Genomic DNA, 22,734 nt, shown 5'->3' with positions numbered 1-22,734 from the left:
TCACTTCATCGGATGCATTTTCGTGAGCTGTAGCTCACGAAAGCTTATGCTCAAATAAATTTGTTAGTCTCTAAGGTGCCACAAGTACTCCTTTTCTTTTTGCGAATACAGACTAACACGGCTGCTACTCTGAAACCAGTCAGACAACAGACTCAAGTGCCAACAGTATGCAGAAGATACACAGCTCTGACAATCCTTCATCACATCCGACCACACCACTACCACCAAGATGGCCCAGTCCTTGGATGAGATCAGCTGGCTGAAGCTGAACCCGAGTAAGAGCGAGGTGATGCTGTTGGGCAGAGGAAAGCACTTTGAAGAGCTTGCAGCCACAGTGCGATCTCTGTTGGTTGAAGATAGACACCCACAGCTGGCCACTTCAGTCCCTACTCTAGGCATACTCTGGGATTCCTCGCTAAGCTCTCACATAGCAGCGTATCTCTGAGTTACACTGTCTACCATCTTCTCTTGGTTAGGAAACACTTACCCATCCTGGCCGATGAAGACTAGACCTCAGTTATTCATGCCTTTGTCACCTCTTGGCTGAACTACCGCAGTGTGATATGCCTGGGCAGGAAAGTTACAGCACCTAAGTAACTAAGTAGTTCAGAATATTGCAGCATGTCTCCTCAACACTACAGACTATTGCCAACACATCAGACCTGTGCTCCGTGTGTTTCTCATAGAATTTCGAACCCAGTTAAAGGTCTCAGCCCTTATCTTCAAGGCATTTCATGGCCTGGGCCCAGGATACCTAAAAGACCGTCTAAAGCTCAGGGACAAAGATTGTGGTCGACAACTTTGCTCCTCTGGCATGGTGGAACTCTCAGTCATAGGACTAAAGCTTGTCTGTGTGACAGGCAGAACCTTCTCCAGGGGCGATCTGAGGCTGTGGAATGAACTCCCCTGGGAACTAAGGACCCTCACAAACCACATCATCTTCCACTTTGAGTGCACAGCACATTTCTTTGACCTGCCTTCTCCAACATAAACGCATAGCAACAGGTATGGGTATATTTGATGAGGTGTTCACCCCATCCCAGCCCTGAAGGGGTAAGGTGGCTAAGAAGAGGCCAATTAACCTTATAGGCTGCATCTGGGGGAGAGTCAGGCCTGATTGATAAGTACTAGTTGAAGATGAATGGCTGCTAGGCAGCAGCAGGCTGGGTTTGTAGAAAGCCAGGAAGTTGAGAGAAGAAGGGGGCTGCAGGGAAAGAGACTGCAGTCACTCTGGGCACAGAGAGGTGGGTAGGAGAAAAATCAGAGGGGAGCAAAAACCCTGGGGTCCTAGCCCTTCAGGAAAGTTTTACCCCGAGGAGTTGTGGAGGAGAAAGCCTGTGGAAGGCAGTGCAGGAAGAAGCTCAGGGAAAGAGCAGCAAGGGTTGAGACTGTATAGACCTTGGGTGCTGATTGTAAGATCCCTGGCATGGAACCTGGAGTAGCGGGCAGGCCCAGGGTCCCCTACCAGCCACTGGGAAGTGGCACAGGACTGATGAAGGTGGTATCCGGTCAGTTGGTTGGGCATGACATAGATACTCCAGGAGGGGAAAACTATAAGCCCTCTGGCCAGGTGATCAGAGTCATGTAGAGAGAGCACCCTGAATCCTGGAAAGTGAGAAGAGCCACAGGGCAAGTGAGTGATAGAAGAGGGTGCTAGACCAGATGAGAGCAGATCCCCAGACCCAGCCACAAGGAGGCGCCCCAGCATTGAGTGAACCCTGTGACAATATATTAAAAAACCCAACAACCACACCCTACCAAAACCAAGACCCTCCACTGCATACGCTTCTCCCTCTGGGGAGAGGATGAGAGAACAAACACGTGACAAACGTGTAGTCTTGTTGCTTAATGCACTACTGGCAACTGCTCAGATGCTATGGTGATGAGTGCACTTTAAAACCTGTATAATAGAATAGAGGAAATGGAGGCATAAAGAGATTAAGGGATTTGTCCCAGGCCATGCAGGAAGCATAGAGCTGGAGAGACAAAGATCTGGGGATTCCCCATCCTGTGTTTCTGACCACAAGCCCATGCTTCTTTCTCTGACTTTGCAAAACTGTAGAATTTAAACTTTCCATTTTAAGGCTGGGGCAAATCTTCAGCAGGTGTAAATCAGGGTCGCTTCATTGGAGCTATATTGAACTACACCACTTCAAGATCTGGCCCCTGGTTTTTACCACCTATTCACTTAACCAGAATGAAACTACACCAGCTGCAATTTCACCTACATGATCTTATGCCAGGATAGAATTTTGCCAGCATTACTGGGGTAACAAGCTTTGTATTTCTATGCTATCCAGTGGCTGATGTATGTTTCACACATCATCTGCAGGGAGCTCATCTGGGGCCTGATCCCGTGCTGATGGAAGTCAATGGGACAATTCCTGTACTGAAGTTAAGCACAGGTGTAAGTGCTTTATTGGATCAGGAACAAAGTGCTGAGAGCCTTGGAGGATCAGAAAGTGTAATCTCTCTTAGAAGCTCGCAACAAGGAGGAGACAACAGAAGAGACTGTAGCTGAATTATCATTACCGTCCTCCTCCTCATTATTCATTGTAGTGCCTAGAGAACCCTTATCAGGGATCACAGCCCTACTATATACAGTTAACTAAAAGATACCCCCTCCTAAAGAATTTATAATCTAAGTAAATCTAAGTAGATACTTAAGGTACAAACATTTAACAGTGAGGGTAATTAACCATTAGGACAACTTTCTTTGGGATGTGATGGATTTTTCATCACTTGCAGACATTAAAGCATTATTAGATGTTTTTCTAAAATAAATGCTCTCGCTCAACCACAAGCTATGGGCTTGATGCAGGAATCACTAACTGAAGTTCTCTGGCCTGAGCTCATGCATGATACAGACTAGTTGATCACAATGGATTCTTCTGGCCTTAAAATCTGACTTGAGGAACAAGACAAGTGAGTACAATAACAGAAGGGATGCACAAGGCAAGAGTGAGGAGAGCATAAATAATATAATAAGCAGTGGTATCAGCACACTTGTTTATTTTCTTTGCAAAATGAATTATTCCTTATTAATGAACTTCAAGTCTTGTTTGTCTAAATCCTGGTTCCCCCTGCTGCCTGGAGAGAGGACCTCTGAATTCACATCACATGAAACAAATACTGAGAATTTGCCAGTCTGATCTTTGTGTCCCCAGACTATAATTCAAGTATTTCTGGGTTGTATGGCCTGATCCTCCCCCTCCCAAACTCACATTTCAAACGTCCCTGTGACAATTATGGTAATTTCTTGAAATATCCTTGACAAACCTTACTGAATTAAGTTTAATACCTTTGAGATCCATTGTATTAAAAATACATTTGTTTTTGTGTTATTGTAGAATTGTATGTAACCTCTTTAGGAGATGCAACTAATGCCATCTCTGAGAAGTATTGGGCACTTCAAAGGACTTTTTGGGACTGTAGTAAAGCGGAGTGGTCTTCCTCTGGACCCAGGGGGGAGAGACCCCTGGTGGGCAAAGCCAAGTCCGCCCTGCCCTGCTTCCAGAAGTATCAGGGTGGAACAGGAAGTATAAAGGGAGGGCCCTGTAGCTCAGTTGGGCCTGGACCAGGGAAGGGGGCAGATGTCACTTCCAGGGAGCTGAGTCCTGTGCAGGATTCAGGATCAGCAGCTCAGCACCCCATTAATGGAGGAGGCTGAAGGTTCCTAAAAGGTACTGGAGGAAACACCACCTGACTACGAGGCGGCAAGACAGAACACAGGCCTGACAGAGGAATGCCAACAGAGTTGGGTAGGAAGTAGCCCAAGGGAACCAGACTTCGGTCCAGCTGTGCTGCTGGGAAGCTAGGCATTGTGTTTATGTATCCCCACTGACCCAGTGGCAGTACCCTCTGCCACTATCAAGGCCCTGGACTGGGACCCAGTGGAATAGGGTGGGCCCAGATCCCCATACCCTCTGCTGCCACCCCTCCTCTCCCGCCCGGGGCTGGCTGCCAAACCATACAGACAATGAGTTGTCTGCCCTAGCCAGGAGGCTCTGGGCCATAAACTGTTTGTCACTCAGCCTGGCCAGAGGGGTCAGACCCAGACTATTGGTGACAGCCGTAGTGAGGCGGAATGGCCTGCCGAGTGGGAGAGACCACTATAGGAACAATACGTGTGAAGTGGGTTTCTTAGAAAATACTTTGGGTGAGGGAAATGCAAATGACACCCCCCTTTTCTGAAACTTCACCTTGAGCATAAAGTCACTGTCTGTGATTACCTATTCAATGTCTCTTCAAAGGGATAAATGAGTGAGTCTTAGACTCATGGGTGTGCTTGTCTTGAGTGGAACTGGTGACCACAGGAAAACCCCTGGGTGGGGATGGTTAAAAAGCAAAATCACCAACCAGAGTCCTTGTAGGAGTGATTTCTGGTAAGCTTATTAGCACATATGTAGGTTCCTTTACTGTTTTCAATATGTTTTTTCTGTAATGCTTTTGCACTATGAATAAATGTGCTTGCACAGAAAAATCGGTGTGCACAATTCTCTGAAGATAAAACGAGCAAGCTTGCTTCGACAGTCTGCTTTGCTAGTGAAGTCACAATATGATCACGGGGCTGGGGAGCCTGGAAATTCTCCCTTCTGACTGGGGTGAGATGCATGTCTCCTCCCAGGAGACAATGGCTGGGGATCCAGAAGCCTAGAATGGATGGTCTTGCTGGATCATAGAGCAGGAAGACAGGTGAGAATGTCCTGAACACCTTTCGTAGGTTTTAAGGCCAGGAGGGACCATTATGATCATCTAGCCTGCTCTCCTCTATACACAGGCCATAGAATTTTACCTTGTGATTCCCACATTAAAACTGTATCTTGTAGTCGAGTCAGAGTGTACCTTTTGGAAAGAGATCCAATTTTGATTGAAAGACTTCAGGTGATAGAGAATCCACCATGCAGCAGCAATTGCTGACCAAAGTGAGAAGGCTTTGCTTGTTAAAGGGAGAATGGACAACCGGCATCCCTTTTGGAGCAGAGAGGCAGGTGTCAGCAGAACAAAATGTCTTTTGTTCTTAGGGTCCGCATCTGCCTGAACGGAAAATCCAGGCATGAAAAACACTGCAGTCCAAGGATCACAATGCCAGTTCTCTTGCTTTCCATATTTGGCACAAGCTGCTTTTCACCCCCACACTCCATGCACACACCTATGATGCACTCATTTACAGAGCGTGGTTTCATAATAACCCATATGAGCATGAGCATGGTTTGGGGAGGGGAATTACATATAAAACCAAAGGAGAGCAAACCACCACATACGTAAAAAAAGAACTTAGCCAAATGCAAACTCTTATACCCAGGAAACTAACAAGGGAGCCTATTAATAGTGTCTAATACCTTAGAAAATTCTGGTTTGCATGTGAAGTGGTATTTGGCTATGTCACAGGGTAGGTACACCCCATCATGGGGTGTCAGATTGTGGGTGTTGGACCATTAAATACCCATTTGGCTAAGTGGTCTGGGTCTATGTATCAGCCGGGCAACTCAGGGCAGTATGGCCCAATGGCCAGAGTCAATAAGGCTGTCTTTCTGCAGCCAAGATCATCCCTCCAGGCATCAACCCACCCTTCTCCCACCAGGTCCCAAGCCAGAGAACCACTACTTCTATGATCAGTCCCAGTCATCCATTACTATAGTCCCATTCCCTGAGCTGCTTCCTACCCTTCCTTCCAATGCCAGTAGTCTCAGCCTCCACTGTCTCTCCACCAGCAGTTGGCTGGGGGTTCACTGCAGTCTTAACCCAGCTGACTTCGGTTTCCTGGCACTCCAGCAGGAGCATGCAACACAAGTTTACTCCCATAAGTGACCAGCCCAGACTGAGCTGAGCTACTCCCTTTTATACTCTGGTTCCAGTTGTAGCATGCCCAGGAGTGAGAGGGCCGTGGCTTCTTTGGCCCACAGCATTCGGTTAACCACTGTTTAACCTGTATGGGAGAGATACACCCCATCACAGACTATTAAAAATGCATCTGATTTTAAAAATGAGCTGTGAAGGAAATAAAACAGATGCTCTAATGGATGGGGCACTGTACTAGAACACCAAGAGTTTGGGTTCTATTCCTGGTTCTTCCATTGACCTGGGGCAAGTCAATTTCCCCTCCCATCCTTTGTCTGTCTTGTCTCTTTAGATTGTAAATAGAAAAGGAGTACTTGTGGCACCTTAGAGACTAACAAATTTATTAGAGCATAAGCTTTCGTGAGCTACAGCTCACTTCATCGTAATGCATCCGATGAAGTGAGCTGTAGCTCACGAAAGCTTATGCTCTAATAAATTTGTTAGTCTCTAAGGTGCCACAAGTACTCCTTTTCTTTTTGCGAATACAGACTAACACGGCTGCTACTCTGAAACCTTAGATTGTAAATGTTTCAGTGCAGGGATTGTTTCTTACTAAGTGTAAGTACAGTGGTTAAAATGGGCTCTCTAGGCACTACTGTAATATAAATAGTAATATAATAAATGTGTATTCTTTTATTTCTTTATGGAGAATACAATTAGCCTAGATTTTTTTTCTCATGGCTTTTCTTTAACCCTAGACATATCAAGTCTTCTCTTGTTTATTTTTGCTAGAGTTCTCTTTAGAAGCTTCAAGGAGTAGATCTGAAGCTTTCTCAGCCCATAACTGAAGAAAAGAGGGTAGAATATTTAATTACAGAGCACATTTTTTCTTTGTCAGGCATCTTTAAGTGTCATTTTAGCACGGTGACAGAAACAGAATTCCATCTTTCTGTGAATCAGCTGTCCTCTCAGCACAAGTGAACCCACATTTCCTTTGTTTTGAGCAATTTGCTTAAAGGGATATTTATCAGACTGGCAACCCATCATCACTGGGGACTGAACCCTGGAACTGCAGCAGCAAAGATACAGGAGAGCTCCCTGAGCTGTAGGAAAGTGGAAGGCTGTATAGCTGCTGGGGACATAAGAACAGCCAAACTGAGTGAGACCAATGGTCCATCTAGCCCAATATCCTCCTGTCTCTGACAGTAGCCAGTGACAGACGCTTCATAGGGAATGAACAGAACAGGGCAATTATGAGTGATCCAATCCCAGTTGTCCAGTCCCAGCATTTGGCAGTTGGAGGTCTGGGGATACCAGGAGCATGGAACTGCGTCCCTGATCATCTTGGCTAATAGACATTGATGGACCTGTCCTCCATGAATGTATCTAATTCTTTTTTGAACCCAGTTATACTTTTGGCCTTCACAACAACCTGTGGCAATGAGTTCCACAGGCTGATTGTGCATTGAGTGAAGAAGTACTTTTTGTTTGTTTTAAACCTGCTGCCTATTAATTTCATAGGGTTACCCCTGGTTCTTATGTTATCATCATCATCATCATCATCATCATGTTCCCATTACACTTCTGGCATTTAGGGCAGCGACGAAGCTCCTCCAATCCTGTCTGTTTCTAGCAAGTCTTTCAATGGTTCCCCAGCTGTGCCCATCAGCTTGGCTTCCACAACTCTTCGCCATGTTGTTTTCAGGCGGCCTCGTTTTCGCTTGCCTTCAGGTGTCCATCTTATTCAGTCTGGTGATGTAAAGGAGTAAATAACACTTCCGTATTCATTTTCTCTGTGCTATTAATGATTTTCTAGACCTCTATCGTATCCCTCCTTAGTTGTCTCTTTTCCAAGGTGAACAGGCTCTGTCTTTTTAATTTCTCCTTGGATGGAAGGTGTTCCATACCCCTAAACGTTCTTGTTGCCCTGCTCTGTAGCTTTCCTGATTCTAATATATCTTTGAGATGGGCAACCAGAACTACATGCAGTATTCTAGCTGCATGTGAGCATACCATGGATTTATATAGTGGCATTAGGATATTTTCTGTCTTCTCATCTATCCCTTTCCTAACGGTTCCTAACATTCTGTTAGGTTTTTTGACTGCTGTTGCACATTGAATGGATGTTTTTGGAGAACTACCCACAATGACTCCAAGATCTCTTTCTTGAGTGTTACTAGCGAATTTAGACCTTATCATTTTGTATGTCTAATTTGGATTATATTTTCCAATGTGAATTACTTTGCATTTATCAACATTGAATTTCAACTGCCATTTTGTCACCCAGTTTTGTGAGATTCCTTTGTAATCCTTTGCAGTCAGTTTTTGACATAACTATTGCGTAATTTTGTATCATCAGCAAATTTTGCCACTTCACTGTTTACCTCTTTTTCCAGATCATTTATGAATACGTTGAATAGCACAGATTGCAATACAAATCCTTGGGGCACCCCACTATTTACCTCTCTACATTGTGAAAACTGACTGTTTATTCCTACCTTTTATTTCCTGACTTTTAACCAGTTACTGATCCAGGAGAGGAACTTCCCTCTTATCCCATGACTGCTTACTTTGCATAAGCCACTAGGTAGTGTCATGATCACAAGTATTGGCCTTCCCTTGACTATTACGTTTGCAACCCAAACATTGCAGCACTAAGAACAGGACTATAAACAAAAGTGAAACCAATTTCATTTATTGTTATTATCCAAACTGACGGAAATATAAACAGAGCCTAAATAGTGACTTGTACTCTGGATTTTTAAAACCCCTTCGCTTCTAAATACCTATGGTGCTATTAGTAACATAGGGAGAGACATGCACTCGTCTACAAGACACAATTCTTTAGCTGACAGTGTTGCTTTAAATGAGTGAATTTATCAAATTAGCTATCAGCTCTGTCTTTCTTTTCTCCAGTGTGAGCTGAGGGAGATGAATCAGTGTGGTTCGTATATAAGGATATAAGATGGCAATGCAGGGAAAAGAAGGAAACCAGGGAATTATGAGTCACATGGAAAATCAGTATCATTTCCTTGTGCCAGCCACTGCAAAGAGCTTTTTAAGGATCTTGAGGGTTTGGAAGCGTTGGTGCTCAATATGGAAATAAAACAAGGACTCTCTGCTCGATGCTGTGTTGGGTGTCACAACAGCTTAGGATTTCTCTGGAGCATCCAGGAATCAGGATCTGGCTTCACTGGAAAAATTGAATCAATGGAACATTCAAAACTTCAGGACTAAGGCCAGATGCCCTGGTGAACTGCTGCAATTCACTTTCTGGATTCTGCATCCCAGTCCCCGTCCCAGTCTATTACCCTAACCCTGGGCGCTGGTGGAATTCCCCTGGGGAGGAATTTGGCTGAACACCCAGTGAGGTAGGTAAGGAGTGTTGCACAAATCCTTTTGTTTCTAAGTATAAATGTTGAATGCAAAATGGACCTTGAGGACAATTCTGTGAATAATCTGGACTCTGACTAAGGGATGTGTCACCAATGGGTGTCACAGTAGAACTACAGAAGCAGTGGGATGAGGCAAGCCTTTGAGTCCAATCACGGTTATTAGTGATAGGGAAAAAAGACGCTATTGTTGCTCGGTAGCAACCAGTTGCTTTTAACAAGCTTTACTAACGAGTTGGTGAGTTCCCTAGGAAGTTGGCCTATACACCAATGGGTTCTGCTTTACAGGGCAAATCTTTATCAAGGCCCCCCAACCTGAACCAATAAGGTGCTGTGCATGCAAAGGCCAGACTTGGGGAATCCATGCCATTGTTATGTACCTCTGGGTGGGGTGGAACAAAGAGAGCTCGGAGTGAGAGGAGAGATGGAGGAGCAAGGATCTATTATTGCTATGTGGATCTATCTATTATTGCTATGTGGTCTCCATAAGGGAGCAGGAGACTGGAGAAGCTATACAGCCTCCCTGTGGCCTGCTTCCTCCCCATCCTCCTCTTGGGTTCTGGAAAGTGGGTGGGCGCAAGCCCGCCCATGGCTAAAGGACCCTCCCCCAGCCTATGGGGAGGATTCAGTGAGCCCGGGATTCAAATAATTATGGGGGACAACAGAAAAAATAACAAGAACAGATGTGAAGGTCAAAGGGTCAAAAGTAGAAAACCTAAAGGGGACACCGAGCAGAGAACTACAGACAGCGCCCACTGCTCCTCGAAGGTGTCAAGGGAGCCAGTGGATACTGCCCAGAGGAACTCAGGATGTGTGAACAGAGAGAGACTTGGAAATAGGACCCATGGTCGCAGAGAACCCCCTCAGCCAACATCCTCTCCCTGGAGTTGTAGATGGCCACTTTGGCCATCACTAGGAGGTTGGCGAGGAGGTCCCTCGACTTTGCGGGGCCATGGATAGGGTGTGCATATACAAGATGGGGGGAGATGTACAGCCAAAACTGCAAAAATAAGTCCAGGAGGACCTGGTAAAGGGGCTGCAACCCGGTGCACTCAAGGTAAATGTGCGCCAGGGTCTCCCTCACACCACAAAAGGGACAGGCATCTGGAACAGGGGTGAACCGTGCCAGGTACACACCCGGGCTCATGGCTCCATGAAGGAGCTGTCAGATAATATCCCAGGCTGGCCGTGGAACCAAGGTGGAATCTAGGCTGGCCCACCGGGGTTCCTCACCCACAATAGGTGGTAATAGGTCCCGCCACTTAGTGTTGGGGCAGGACACAAGGGTGAGGAAATGGAGAGTATGGAGCATGAGCATGTACAGATGTGCTCTTGGCATGGTTCAAGAGAGAACCAAGTGCAGGTTCCTCCCCCTCCTGGAAGGTTAGCATGACAGCTTGCCTGCTCAGACTATGCCTGGCTTTCCCGGGTTTGACCCTAAGTGAAGGCCACAGTGATAACACAGCAGAGCCCCCAGTGACCCCACCGAAATGTGGGCCTTTGTTTGTTTTAAATTAGGGCCTCTTTGATTTTGCCCAGTGGCTGTCGGTGGGAGCAGGGGTGGGATTATCCAAGGCAGCTGGTATTTGGATTTGTTTATAGTTGTAGCTGAAAATCTGACAACAAATATTGAGGCCCTGCACAGGGCCTTAATAAAGGGATGCTCCATCACAGAGGTACCCAAACTTTGCCCATTGGAAACTTGCCAGGAACCTGCTGAAAGCATTCCCTAATAGGCATACCACGGAGGAGATTTCAGCCATTCTGTTCCGAGCTGTGGAGACGAGGTCTATATGGAGACTGCAGGGCCCAGATGAGGAGAAAAAGGGATTCCTTCCCTTGTATCTCCATCAGATAGCACAATATTTTCTCTTTCTCGTGCCATGAATACACTAGTGAGCTTACAGCAGCATAGCGGTGCTGATGCAGCTGTGCTGCTGTAAGATCGCTCGTGTAGCTGCTCTTTGCCAACAGGAGAGAGCTCTCCCATTGACATAATTAAAACACCTCCAACAAGCGGTGGTAGCTATGTTTGTGGGTGTGATAAATGAAATGGGGGGTGGGGGGTTAGCTCCCTTTTATGGACACCCAGCCAGTCAGTAGCTATAAAATCCCTCTTAGTAGCTGTTCTCTAATTGTGTTACCTGTAAAGTGTTAAAAAGTCTCACAGCTATGCATAGGTAAAAGGAAGTGAGCGGACACCTGGCCAAAAGAGCCAATGGGAAGGCTAGAACTTTTTAAAATGGAGAAAAAACTCTCCTTTCGTCTGTCTGTGGTTGTTCTCCCGGGGAGAAGCGGACAGGGCAACAGCTAAGCTGTAAAAAGCTTGGGCTAGGTATGAAAAACCATCAGTATCATACCTAGAAACTACTCATTGGAAACCCCAGATATGTAAGTAAATCAGGAAGTGTCTAGGAAGATGCAATTAGGTTTATCTCTTTTATTTCTTTATGGCTTGTGGATTCCTCTGTGCTAACCCCAGGTGTTTTTGTATTGCTTGTAACCTTTAAGCTGGACCTCAAGAAAGCTATTCTTGGTGCTTAATCCTTGTATTTGCTCTTTTAAAATCTAGCAATAGCCTGAGTTCCAGATGTATTTTTTTTTAAATAAAATTTACCTTTTTTAAGAACAGGATTGGATTTCTGTGTCTTAAGAGGTTTGTGCGCATGTTGTTTAATTAGCTGGTGGCAACAGCTGATTTCTTTTTTTTTCTTTTCTTTCTCAGCTCTTCCCCGGAGGGTGTGTGTGTGAAAGGGATTGAGAGTACCCCGACAGGAAGGAATTCCCAAGTAAGTAGGGTGATCAGATGTCCCGTTTTTATAGGGACCATCCCATTTTTTGGCGCCTATTACCACCCACCCCATCCCGTTTTTTCACAGTTGCTATTTGGTCACCCGACAAGTGAGCCTTCCTGGGTTCTCAAAGGAGTTCTGCACTTGGGTGGTGGCAGCATCAACCAATCCAAGGTCAGAGAAAAGCTGTAACCTTGGGAGTTTAATACAAGCTGTCATGGAGTGTGGGGGAGTCAGGGCCCTGCACCCCCACTCTTCCTGCGATTCTCTGTGACTCTCAGCCAGCCAGTAAAATTGAAGGTTTATTAGACGACAGGAACACAGTCCCAAACAGACCTTGTAGGTACAAACAGGACCCCTGAGTCAGGTCCCTCTTGGGGGCAGGGAGCTTAGACCCCAACCCTGGGGCTCCTGCCGATTCCCCTGAACCGTTCCAAACTGAAACCGCCTCCAGCAGTCTCACCCAGCCTCCCCCCGGCTCCTCCTCCAGCCTTTGTCCAGTTTCCCCGGGCAAAGGTGTCACCTGGCCCTAACCCCCCTCCTGGCTCGGGTTACAGGCTCAGGTATCCTCCTTCAAGTAAAGTCACCCCGTTACCCCATCCCCAATACAAACAGTCCCAGTAAAACTCCCCTGCGACAGTCCCAGGTCAATCCGCCCCGCTTCCTACTGCGTCACACAAGCCTGGAGTGGTAAGTATTAATTTTTAAAGCCTTTGTGGGCACCCACCTTCTGCACTCGATGTGCCAGAGTAGGGAATCAGCCTGAACAGCGGGAGAGCGTCTCCCGCCGACATAGCGCTGTCCACACCAGCACTTCTGTCGGTGTAATTTACGTCACTCAGAAGGGTGTTTTTTCACACCCCTGAGGGACATAAGTTACACCCACAGAAGTGCCAGCGTAGACATAGTTTGGGTCTATTTTCCAGGCTGCCAGCATGGAGAGAGGCGGCTTTGGTAACAATTTCTCTCTCCCTCTCTGAAGGCTTCATACCGCTGCCCAAAGCCAACAGCAGGAGCAAATCCCATAGTGGACTTCATGGCTTCTCTGGCTCTTCTTTTTCAGGGGAAAATCTCTGCTTGGGATATTGGTTTGAGTTGATTGATTTGTTTGCGGGCTGTCCTTCGGTAACATTGAAGATAACCCCAATCGCCCTTAGACTAGAGCCACGCTGCGGCCCTGCCCCATGGGCCTTCAATGGGGTGGGGACAGGGGTAGTTGTAGGCCCCAAAGGGGAACCCCTGGGGGCCCCCGAGTGGCCGCAGCTGCAGTTAGGGCCCCCCCCCCACTTTCACGGCGGCTGGCAACCAGGCCCCGGCCCTCGGAACTGAAGGCGGAGCCCCCAGGTGGGGAAACGCCGAGCCCACGTGCACAGGGAGCCCCCCCGCTCTCGGCAGCGGGGCCGGGCCAGGGAGGCGGGAGGCGGGGGCGGGCCAGGGCTGCGGGAGGCGGAGCGGCGGGGCCGGGCCAGGGCTGCGGGAGGCGGAGCGGCGGGGGCGGGCGGGGGCTGCGGGAGGCGGGAGGCGGAGCCGGGCCAGGGCTGCGGGAGGCGGAGCGGCGGGGCCGGGCCAGGGCTGCGGGAGGCGGGAGGCGGAGCGGGGGGCCGGGCCAGGGCTGCGGGAGGCGGAGCGGCGGGGGCGGGCGGGGGCTGCGGGAGGCGGGAGGCGGAGCGGAGGGGGCGGGCCAGGGCTGCGGGAGGCGGGAGGCGGGGCCGGGCCAGGGCTGCGGGAGGCGGGAGGCGGAGCGGCGGGGGCTGCGGGAGGCGGGGGCGGGCGGGGGCCGCCCGCAGCATGGCGGGGCCCGGGCCGAGGACGGCGATCTGCCTGCTGCGCCACGACCTGCGCTACCACGACAGCGAGGTGGGGCCGGGCTGGGGGCCGGGGGCGCGGCTGCCGCCCCCGGAGCACCGGGCGGCGTCAGGGGCACGGGCCGGGCCGGGCCGCCGCGCAGCTCCCGTCCCCGCTGCCCGCACGTGGCTTTATGTAACCCGGGCGGCCCTGAGCTCCGCCCCCGGGGCCGCTGCTGCGAGCCCGGGCCGTGAGCGGGCCGGCGGAGCCTAGCCTGAGCTGGGGCCGCAAGGGCAGAGCCGGCGGCAGGGACTGGAGTGGGGGAAGCGGGGGGGGGGCAGTTTTGGGTGGGGAAAGGGGCTCTCTGGTGTCCCGGCGGGAGGGAGCTCAGTGGTTTGAGCATTGGCCGGCTAAGCCCCAGGGTTCAGCCCTTGAGGGGGCCCTCGAGGGATCTGGGGCAAAAATTGGGGATTGGTCCTGTCTCTTGAGCAGGAGGTTGGACTAGGTCCCTGCCAGCCCTGATACGCTGTGATCTGGGCAGAATAATGCTCTGCGCTGCCCTAGGAAGCCCAGCGGTTAGGGCATTTGCATCCGATGAAGTGAGCTGTAGCTCACGAAAGCTTATGCTCTAAGAAATTTGTTAGTCTCTAAGGTGCCACAAGTCCTCCTTTTCTTATCACCCCTAGGGTGACCGGATGTCCCATTTTTACAGGGAGAGTCCCGATATTTGGGGCTTTTTCTTATAGAGGTGCCAATTAGTCCTCCCGTCCCGATTTTTCACACTTACTATCTGGTCACCCTAATCATCCCTGGGACCTGTTGGGATCTTTGGCGGTGAAAGGCAGAGCTCTAAGCAGCACATAGCAATGCTACCAGTGTCCCGAGTGACTAGAGGGAAATTTAGGGAGGCCAGTGGCAATTACCCAGGTTGGAATTTGACCAGAACTCTGGAGATAGCACCACCCTTATTACAGATATTGCCTTGTGGTCTTCCATGCCCTGTACACCGACCCTTATTGTGGACGCTGCCCACACATTTTAGCCTGTTAAATTAGGGCCACATTTTAACCTCTCCTCCTGCCAGCAGAGGGTCTGAGAGTCCAGCAGATCCCAGCCTAAGGCAGGGGATGGCATGGGAGAGTGCCCTGGCACTGCTCAGTGCCCCCATGCCCTGTGGTAACGGCGGTGAAGGGTTCCGGTTCTGTGTATGGGAAGGGGGAGGTTGGACGGGGCAGCTGTAAGAGCAGCAGCATTCCCCGGTTAGCCGTGAGGATTTCTGTGGGGATGTGATTACTGACTCAATCGGCATGGACGTATCTACCTTTCACCTTGGTGCTGTATAAGCCCCTTTGAGGAAGTCTAAATTTTATAATTTTATAATTTGGCATCTGGTTACCAAGGTGATAGACATGCTAGGGTTCTGATCCTGGTCTCTTTTAAGTCAATGGGAGTTTTGCCTACAAAGTCTGTGCAGGATCAGGCCCTGAGAGAGAGAGAGAGAAAGACCCTATAATATAATAAAGCTATAGTACAATATCCGGTTGCATGTCTTCCTTTTTCATGATGAGTCTGAATAAAGGAAAATTGAAATGGTGCTATGAATTGCTGTACAGAAAGAAAACACCTGGAACATTGACATCTTTAACTGCTCCTCTCTGTATTTCCAGGTACTACACTGGGCTCAGAATAACGCAGACTATATCATTCCTCTCTACTGCTTTGATCCAAGACAGTACCTAAGAACCTATTACTATGGTTTCCCAAAGACTGGGCCTCATCGACTCAAATTTTTACTGGAAAGCGTGAAGGATCTAAGGCAAACACTCAAGAAAAAAGGAAGGTACAGGGGGGTTTGTCATAAACATGAGTCTATTTCATTATTTAACCCCCTTTGTTCTTCCACCTCCTCTTCCTTAAGACTTGTCTGTCCTATGGAGCAAGCAATGCTGGTGACAACCATGTTTGAGCACCTGTTGCTAGTACCATAAGAACACAGGAATTCCCATGCTAGCCCAATAGCCTGTCTCTGGCAACAGCCAGCACCAGATGTTTCAGAAGATTATGGAAGAAACCCCATGGTCAGCAGTTATTGGATATCTGTCTATCTAAGGTTCTTGTATGGCCTCTAATACCATAATATCTGAGCACCTCACATTATATAATGTATTTATTCTCACAACACCCTTGTGTGGTAGGGAAGTACTTTTATCCCCATTTTACAGATGGAAACTTAGCCAATCTGTGCTTCAGTTTCCATCTGTAAAATGGGGATAAAAGTACTTCCCTACCACACAAGGATGTTGTGAGAATAAATACATTATATAATGTGAGGTGCTCAGATATTATGGTATTAGAGGCCATACAAGAACCTTGATAGACAGATATCCCATAACTGCTGACCATGGGGTTTCTTCCATAATCTTCTGAAACATCTGGTGTCAAGCCAATGCTCCAACCACTGGACCATCCTTCCTATCCCTAGGGAGTTTCATCTAGTGGTTAGCTTGAGCCCATGATGTATGAAAGATGTTTTCCCAGACCAGCAGCGGCCGTGGCTTTCTGTGTAGCCCATAGCTCAGTGTTATACCACTGATAATACAGTCCTCAGGAAAATCATCTTGTCCATACTGGTCAGGGAAGGTTATTAGAATCTAAAATTTTCCAAGGACCTTTTTCTTCATTTTATTATTATCACAGCAAGATAATGTTAATCCTTGGGTAGCAGAATATGTAGCAGCTGGCTTGCCCCTCTCCTGAGGGGGTGCAGTGGTGACAGGTTGTGGATCACAAACACCTGAAGAATACCTTTAGGTCTGCAATACACTATGGTCCATGAAAGGATCTGAATCCATCTGAATCCCTAACAAAGGTAATGAACAGGCCAGTATGTCTGTGTGTCACTGGCCTGTACTGGAGAGAATCAGAACTGCTCAAACACATGTGATGCCTTGTGACTGTTTTATAAAGGCCACATATAAACCTAACATCTCTGCAGATAAGAGATTCTTCTTTAGCTAAAATGGCAAAGACCTCTGGTTTTTAAGATCATTCAGACCTATGCTCCATCTATTAATATTTGGCATGTCCTTTCAATGCCGTAGTATTAACAGACCAGATCGTAACTCTCCCTCACCTTAGATCCATGCATAGTGGTGCTCCTCCATGCATAACTTTCCTTTCACGTCCACTGTGAGCATGTAGAGGGGAACAACCATTTCCACAGCATATCTCTCTACGCCCCCCACCTAAACTCAGCCAAGCCCTTTTTTGAAGCAGTGTTTTTGCGTAAGCTAAGCGTTGAGTTTAAATTGTCCTAAGTATTGAGTTTAAATTGGTGATTTAAACTCGATGATTGCTTGTTCTGTTCGTTCCCTCTGAAGCACCTGGCACTGGCCATTGTCGGAAGATAGGATACTGGGCTAGATGGACCTTTGGTCTGACCTAGTGTGGCTGTTCTTAAGTTCTTATGTCCTGACAGTGTGGCTTTAACTATCGCGGAGCTACCCAGAGTCACTGCACTGCTTTGCTGGAGGTTAATAAATTAATCTTTTCTCCCATGCACCCAAAGGCATGATAGGTGCCTCATGAACACAAGTGCAGACACCGCCCCTGTCCCAAACAGTCTACATTCAACGGGTCATAATCAGTGAGGTCCATGTGCAGATGAAAATGGGGGAAAGGAGAAGAAAGGACAAGAGAGGCAATAATAAATATTGTCTCTTTTTTTATGCCCTTGCCTCTCTCTAGCTGTATCCAACTGGTATCTCTTGTCTCATACTTACTTTGCAAGCTCTTTGGGGCAGGACCATCTTTTTGTTCTGTGCTAGCACAGTGAGGTCCTGGTCCATGACTGGGGCTCATAGGTGCCACGGTCATACAAATAATTAATAATAATAAATAATAGCATAAAGCCTAATTCATTCCAATTTTGTGTGTCCGCAGTAATTTGGTGGTAAGGAAAGGGAATCCGGAAGATGTGGTTCATGATCTTATTACGCAGCTGGGCACTGTGGCTGCCGTGGCTTTCCATGAAGAGGTAAAGGAAAGGTTTGAACCATGTCGGCTCAGCATAAAATTGGCAAGAACATTTAGTGCAGGGCAGTATTGGACTTGCCTGGCCTGTGAATTCAGAGTCCTTGATGTTCTCTGCTACTGTCATGTCTTAACCCCTCGGAGCTGGCTAATTCCAAGGGAGGTCTTCGGTCCGAGTGGCTGATGGGAATCAATTGTGGGTGATCTATAGGGGGTACAAGGTACAGGTTGCTGGTTGTGAGTGGCCGCTCGGAGGCACTGTGCTTTGGAAGAAAGCAGTTTCTGGATGCTGGAGGATTGAGACTCAAGGGTGGAGCAATATTCTCCCTCCGACTAGAAACTGCTGTGTGCCCTGCAGAACTTCGAACTGCAGAAATGATGGGCATACACTGCCACGCCCTGGCTCCTTGCTCAGACTGGGAGTCAGCACAGGCAGGCAGGCAGGCGGTGCAGCAGGAGCAAGGAGGCACCAGCAAAGAGCCCAGCCTAGCTGTGTATAGGGAAGTGGAGGCAGGGAGGGCGCCCCTGCATTCAGATGGAGAACGGTGAGGAAGCAAAAGAGGAGAGACTTGTCTTCTTGGTGGGACGTTGATCTGTTGGCAGAAGTGGAGCTCCACCGATTTCTGCACAGCAGATCTGGAGGAGAAGCTCACCGGGAAACTAGGGAATTGACTGCTCTGATATAGCAGCTGCAAGAGCAAGGAGGGAGAAGCAGGGTATTTTCCTGCAATCAGAGAAGTAGAAGTGTCATGATGATGAACTGGCTGGCTCGTAGGGGCCACCACTGCCCTCTTCTGGATGGAAGCAGAACTGCCCAACTGCGTGTCAGAGGCCAGAACAGGGCTGAGGAGGGAGCCAGGTGTATGGTTTGGGGCAGTGATGGGGGCTGTGTCAGCTTATTCTCAGCGAACTAATTGTTAGTGGCTATTGGAAACTTGCAATGTCCCTAGCCACCAATCTGAATCACAGCCACAGCTAGGGTTGCCAACCCTCCAGGATTGGCCTGGAGTCTCCCGGAACCAGCATCAATCCCCTGGGGATTGTTGAAAGCAATCCGGGAGATTTTAATAGCATATTTTAAGGAAATGACACTATGTCATGCTGGGGGAAAAAATCTCCCAGAATAGTTTCAGTCAGAGTTGGCAACCCTAGCCACAGCCCTTGGGAAGGCCAGAACTTCATCCCTTTGTCTTGATCTGGATTTAAAAATCTATTAATCCACCCAGCACAAGCAGTTTAACCCGCGTTTAAGATCCATCACAGCTGTGCCCCTCCCTACTTACCCCATCTTGTCACATTGACTCCTGGCTCCGCCAACGGCATCTGTCTCTACCATCCATCCTGCAACTGTCTCTGGGCATGATGCACAGTCCACTGCAGTGAGTGGCAAGATTCCCCTGGATATCAGTGGGCCATGGACCCAGTCCTTTATGCCTTCTGCCACATTGCCTTCTGCACATGAATCGCCCTCCTTGAGCTGTTCCTCTTCTCCTTCAAATTCCTTCCCAACAACCAACTCTTTTATGATGCCTACAAGAAATTGGTCAACTAAGAGCTTGATCCAAGGCCTGTGTAGTCAACGGCAGGACTCTCATTGGCTACCATGGCTGCGGATCAGGCTTTAATAGCAGACGGGTCGAGGGGCAGCTGGGTACAGCTGATGTATGTTGATCTAATAAATGAAACCCAGGATATAATGTCTACAGGAATTGTTGGCATTTTGGTTGTGCTCATCTCTTAAAGAGAGGGGTGCGAGGGATTGAGGCCAAAGCCAAATCTGGCAAAGGGGAGGACATAGGAGTGGGGGTCAGTGTGCATGACGCACCCCAGATGCTCTCAGCTGCACGTTGGGTGCGCAGACAGAAGAGTGTCCCTCTGCTTTTGTCCCCGTTGGTGCTAGGCGACGAAAGAGGAGCTGGACGTGGAGAAGGCGCTGCAGCGGGTGTGCGCTCAGCACGGGGTGAAGATCCAGACCTTCTGGGCATCCACTCTCTATCACCGGGATGACCTGCCGTTCAGCCACATTTCCAGGTAGGCTTGTCTCTGCCTTCACTCTGTGCGTGGGGATGCTGCCTATTCTCCCCTCTGCCACTGCGTTCATTGCCAGGTCAGGGGACAGATCCTCAGTGTAAATTGTCATAGCTCTGTTGGCTTTAATGGATTTATGACAACAATGTACACCAGCTGAGGCTTTGCCCCAGGGGCCTCTTGGCTCATATGCACCAGGGTGTGTGTGTGTGGGGGGGGCTGTTTAGCTCACCTGCACCACATAGGAGGGAAGGGGCTGGGCCTTTTGGCTCACCTGTGCCAATGGGAGGGGCGGTGCCTGTTTGGCTTCCCTGCACCACATGGGAAGGAAGGGGTGGTGTCTATTGGCCCACCTGCACCACATAGGAGGGAAGGGGCAGGGGAAGGGCCTGTTGGCCCACCAGCACCTCTGGGGAGGGACCTGTTGGCCCCTCTGTACCAAGAGGGGAGGGCCTGTTGGCCTATGTGCACCAGTGATGGGAGGGCATTTACTTGTTTTCACCTTCCCCCCCAAGGCACAGTTTGCTCCTGTTGCTTCTTTGTTTGTCCCATGTTGCCCTGGTGCCCACACGGCTGGGTTACTGCAGTGCCCGCAGGGCAGGGCTGAGCCGTTGCTCAGAGCTGGATCATGAGGCAGTGGGGCGAGTGCCGTCTGTGCTCAGAGTAGCCCCCTGCATTGAGTGCAGTGGCTAGATAGGAGCAGCCTGACTCTGCATTGGCAGTGCTAGCCCTGGCTTCTTTCAGACCTGCTCTCTGAGCCCAGCACTGAGGGTTTTTTCCCTCCCAACACCCCTGTGCTGAGGAACTGAGGAAATCCAGATCATTTCATCCGCCCCCATTTTACTACATCTGCCAAAGGTATCCCCCAGAGCTGCTTTTCTGGTGACATAGATTGGGCCTCAGCCCAAATGGGGCTTCCTTAACGTACATTAGGGACGGCAGGATAACTACCTTTCCTCCTGTCTGGAAGAAACCAGTTTCTCCCTTGGTTTGGTTGCAAACTTGATAGCATAATATCAGTAAGTATCCATAATTCCTCATACAGTGTTTGTACATACAATTCACAATGATATTAACGACCAGTGTATCAGAAGCTTTCATTTGATACCTCACACAGCATTCTATATAGATAAATACTGTAACAGCAATGTGTTTGGTATAGTGAGTTTGTCAGGCCCGATCAGAGTTGCTACAGAATGTTGGACCCTTTACAACTAGGCATTGAGGGGTTCCTAAGGTCACAAGCTCACAGTTAAAATATTAACCCTGCCCCTTCAAAGACTTACTGTGTTGTGGTAGTGTATTGCTGTGTGGGGAAAGTTGTGAGGGCCTGTTCCCTGTGCAGTCCTAACTGCTGTAATCCACTCAGGTTGCCTGATGTCTATACCCAGTTCCGAAAAGCAGTGGAGGCTCAGGCCAAAGTCCGTCCCACTGTGCAGATGGCAGATCAGCTAAAGCCTCTGGCCCCAGGGGTAGAAGACGGATGCATCCCCGTGCCTGAGGAGTTTGGACAGAAGGGTAGGAAAACTTTGACACAAACCAGTTCAGCTGCTGCTGCTCCCATTGAATTCAGGTGGAGTTGAGGGTGCTCGGCGACTCTGCAAATCAGATCCCAAGGAGTTGCATGGGGAACACCCAAAAATGGAAGCATCCCAAACTCGTGACCACTCTTGAAAATGTGGGCTACATGTAGCTCTGCCTCTGTCTACTTATTTTTTAAAGGGAATAATTGTAAAGCATTTTGAAGCTAAATTTATTAACTTTATTAGTAGTAATATTAGTATTATTGTGGACTTAGGGGCCCTAGGCAAGAACCAGGACCCCACTGTGCTAGGCACTGTACAAACACGGAACAAATAGATGGTCCCTACTCGAAGGAATTTACAATCTAAGTAACTGGAAAAATCTTCAAATGGTTTGGCTACTTATGCATTAATGTACAGATTTGCCTAACAATTTAAAACAGTCAACTCAGAATGAAATACTTTTAGAAATTAACTTCACTTTTGAAAGGAAAGATCTTAATGTTGATTAGCTTTCCCTTATACACACACGAAGCAATGTATCGGAACGCGGAGCAGAATGCATGTTGGCTGAGAGCAGAGAATAGCCCCACCTAACATCCTTACTGAGAATGGCTGTGCCATAAGCTAGAGAACTTTCACATTAATCCCTGGAAAGCTATGTATGATGAGCTGCTGAAATGGAACTCACACTCCCAGTGATAAGTGCTTGGAGACCCCTGGGTGGCAGGACAAAGGACGGTCACATCTGCCAGCATCTCGGGATGTGTAGTGACATCCTCCCCTATGGATGGGCCATCAGTGAGCATTGATTGTGGGACTTGCATGTTTTAAAGCATACGTCCCTGCCCCTGGAGTAGAGCACCTTCCAGTGCTAGGAGACTCAGAGCCCTCATATGTGGCCCTGCTGCTTAAAGGGGTTACATAGAGGAGAGTTCCCATTCACTTGTTACAGAGACCAATGTTTCCATATTGACTCAGCAAGAATCAATCCCATAGCCCCTAAGGCAACTCTCCCTTGGTTTTTGAGCTCCCTACCTTTGAGCTCGTTCTCATGCTAACAAGCTGGTGCTTTTCACTGCAGATCCCCTGATGGATCCGCGAACAGCCTTCCCCTGCAGCGGAGGAGAGACCCAGGCCTTAATGAGGCTGCAGCATTATTTCTGGGATACGGTAAGCGTGTGCATTTTCTTGCCAGTGTCCTCCCCCACCTCCTCCTGTCACATTGACACTCTAGCGGGGACGGCAGCAGTTTCAACTCCCACTAGGATTTCCTTAGCACCTGTGTAGCACTCTTCCTCCATAGGTCTCAAAAGGCTTTACAAAGGAGGTCAGCATCATCATCTCCATGATGATGAGGAAACTGAGGCACAGAGACACAGTGACTTGCCTGAAGTCACC

General features: G+C 48.6%; 1 protein-coding gene across 4 annotated transcripts in view; it reads left to right on the top strand.

The window, feature by feature from the left end:
• Nucleotides 1-13,700: 13,700 nt before the first annotated feature.
• Nucleotides 13,701-22,734, top strand: part of LOC119851133 (cryptochrome DASH-like) — a 29,885-nt gene continuing 20,851 nt past the window's right edge. For all 4 annotated transcript variants that reach the window (XM_038390451.1, XM_038390449.1, XM_038390448.1 and 1 more), the window contains exons 1-6: nucleotides 13,701-13,822; nucleotides 15,418-15,590; nucleotides 17,693-17,786; nucleotides 19,683-19,813; nucleotides 21,180-21,328; nucleotides 22,418-22,506. In XM_038390451.1, the coding sequence (XP_038246379.1) occupies nucleotides 13,754-13,822; nucleotides 15,418-15,590; nucleotides 17,693-17,786; nucleotides 19,683-19,813; nucleotides 21,180-21,328; nucleotides 22,418-22,506 (705 nt within the window). In that variant the 5' untranslated portion in view covers nucleotides 13,701-13,753. The remainder of the gene's footprint in view (nucleotides 13,823-15,417; nucleotides 15,591-17,692; nucleotides 17,787-19,682; nucleotides 19,814-21,179; nucleotides 21,329-22,417; nucleotides 22,507-22,734) is intronic.

Source organism: Dermochelys coriacea, chromosome 2 (assembly GCF_009764565.3).
Source record: "Dermochelys coriacea isolate rDerCor1 chromosome 2, rDerCor1.pri.v4, whole genome shotgun sequence".
Taxonomy (NCBI): domain Eukaryota; kingdom Metazoa; phylum Chordata; order Testudines; family Dermochelyidae; genus Dermochelys; species Dermochelys coriacea.
The sequence above is the reverse complement of the archived record's forward strand: the minus strand, read 5'-3'. Positions and strand labels throughout refer to the sequence as shown.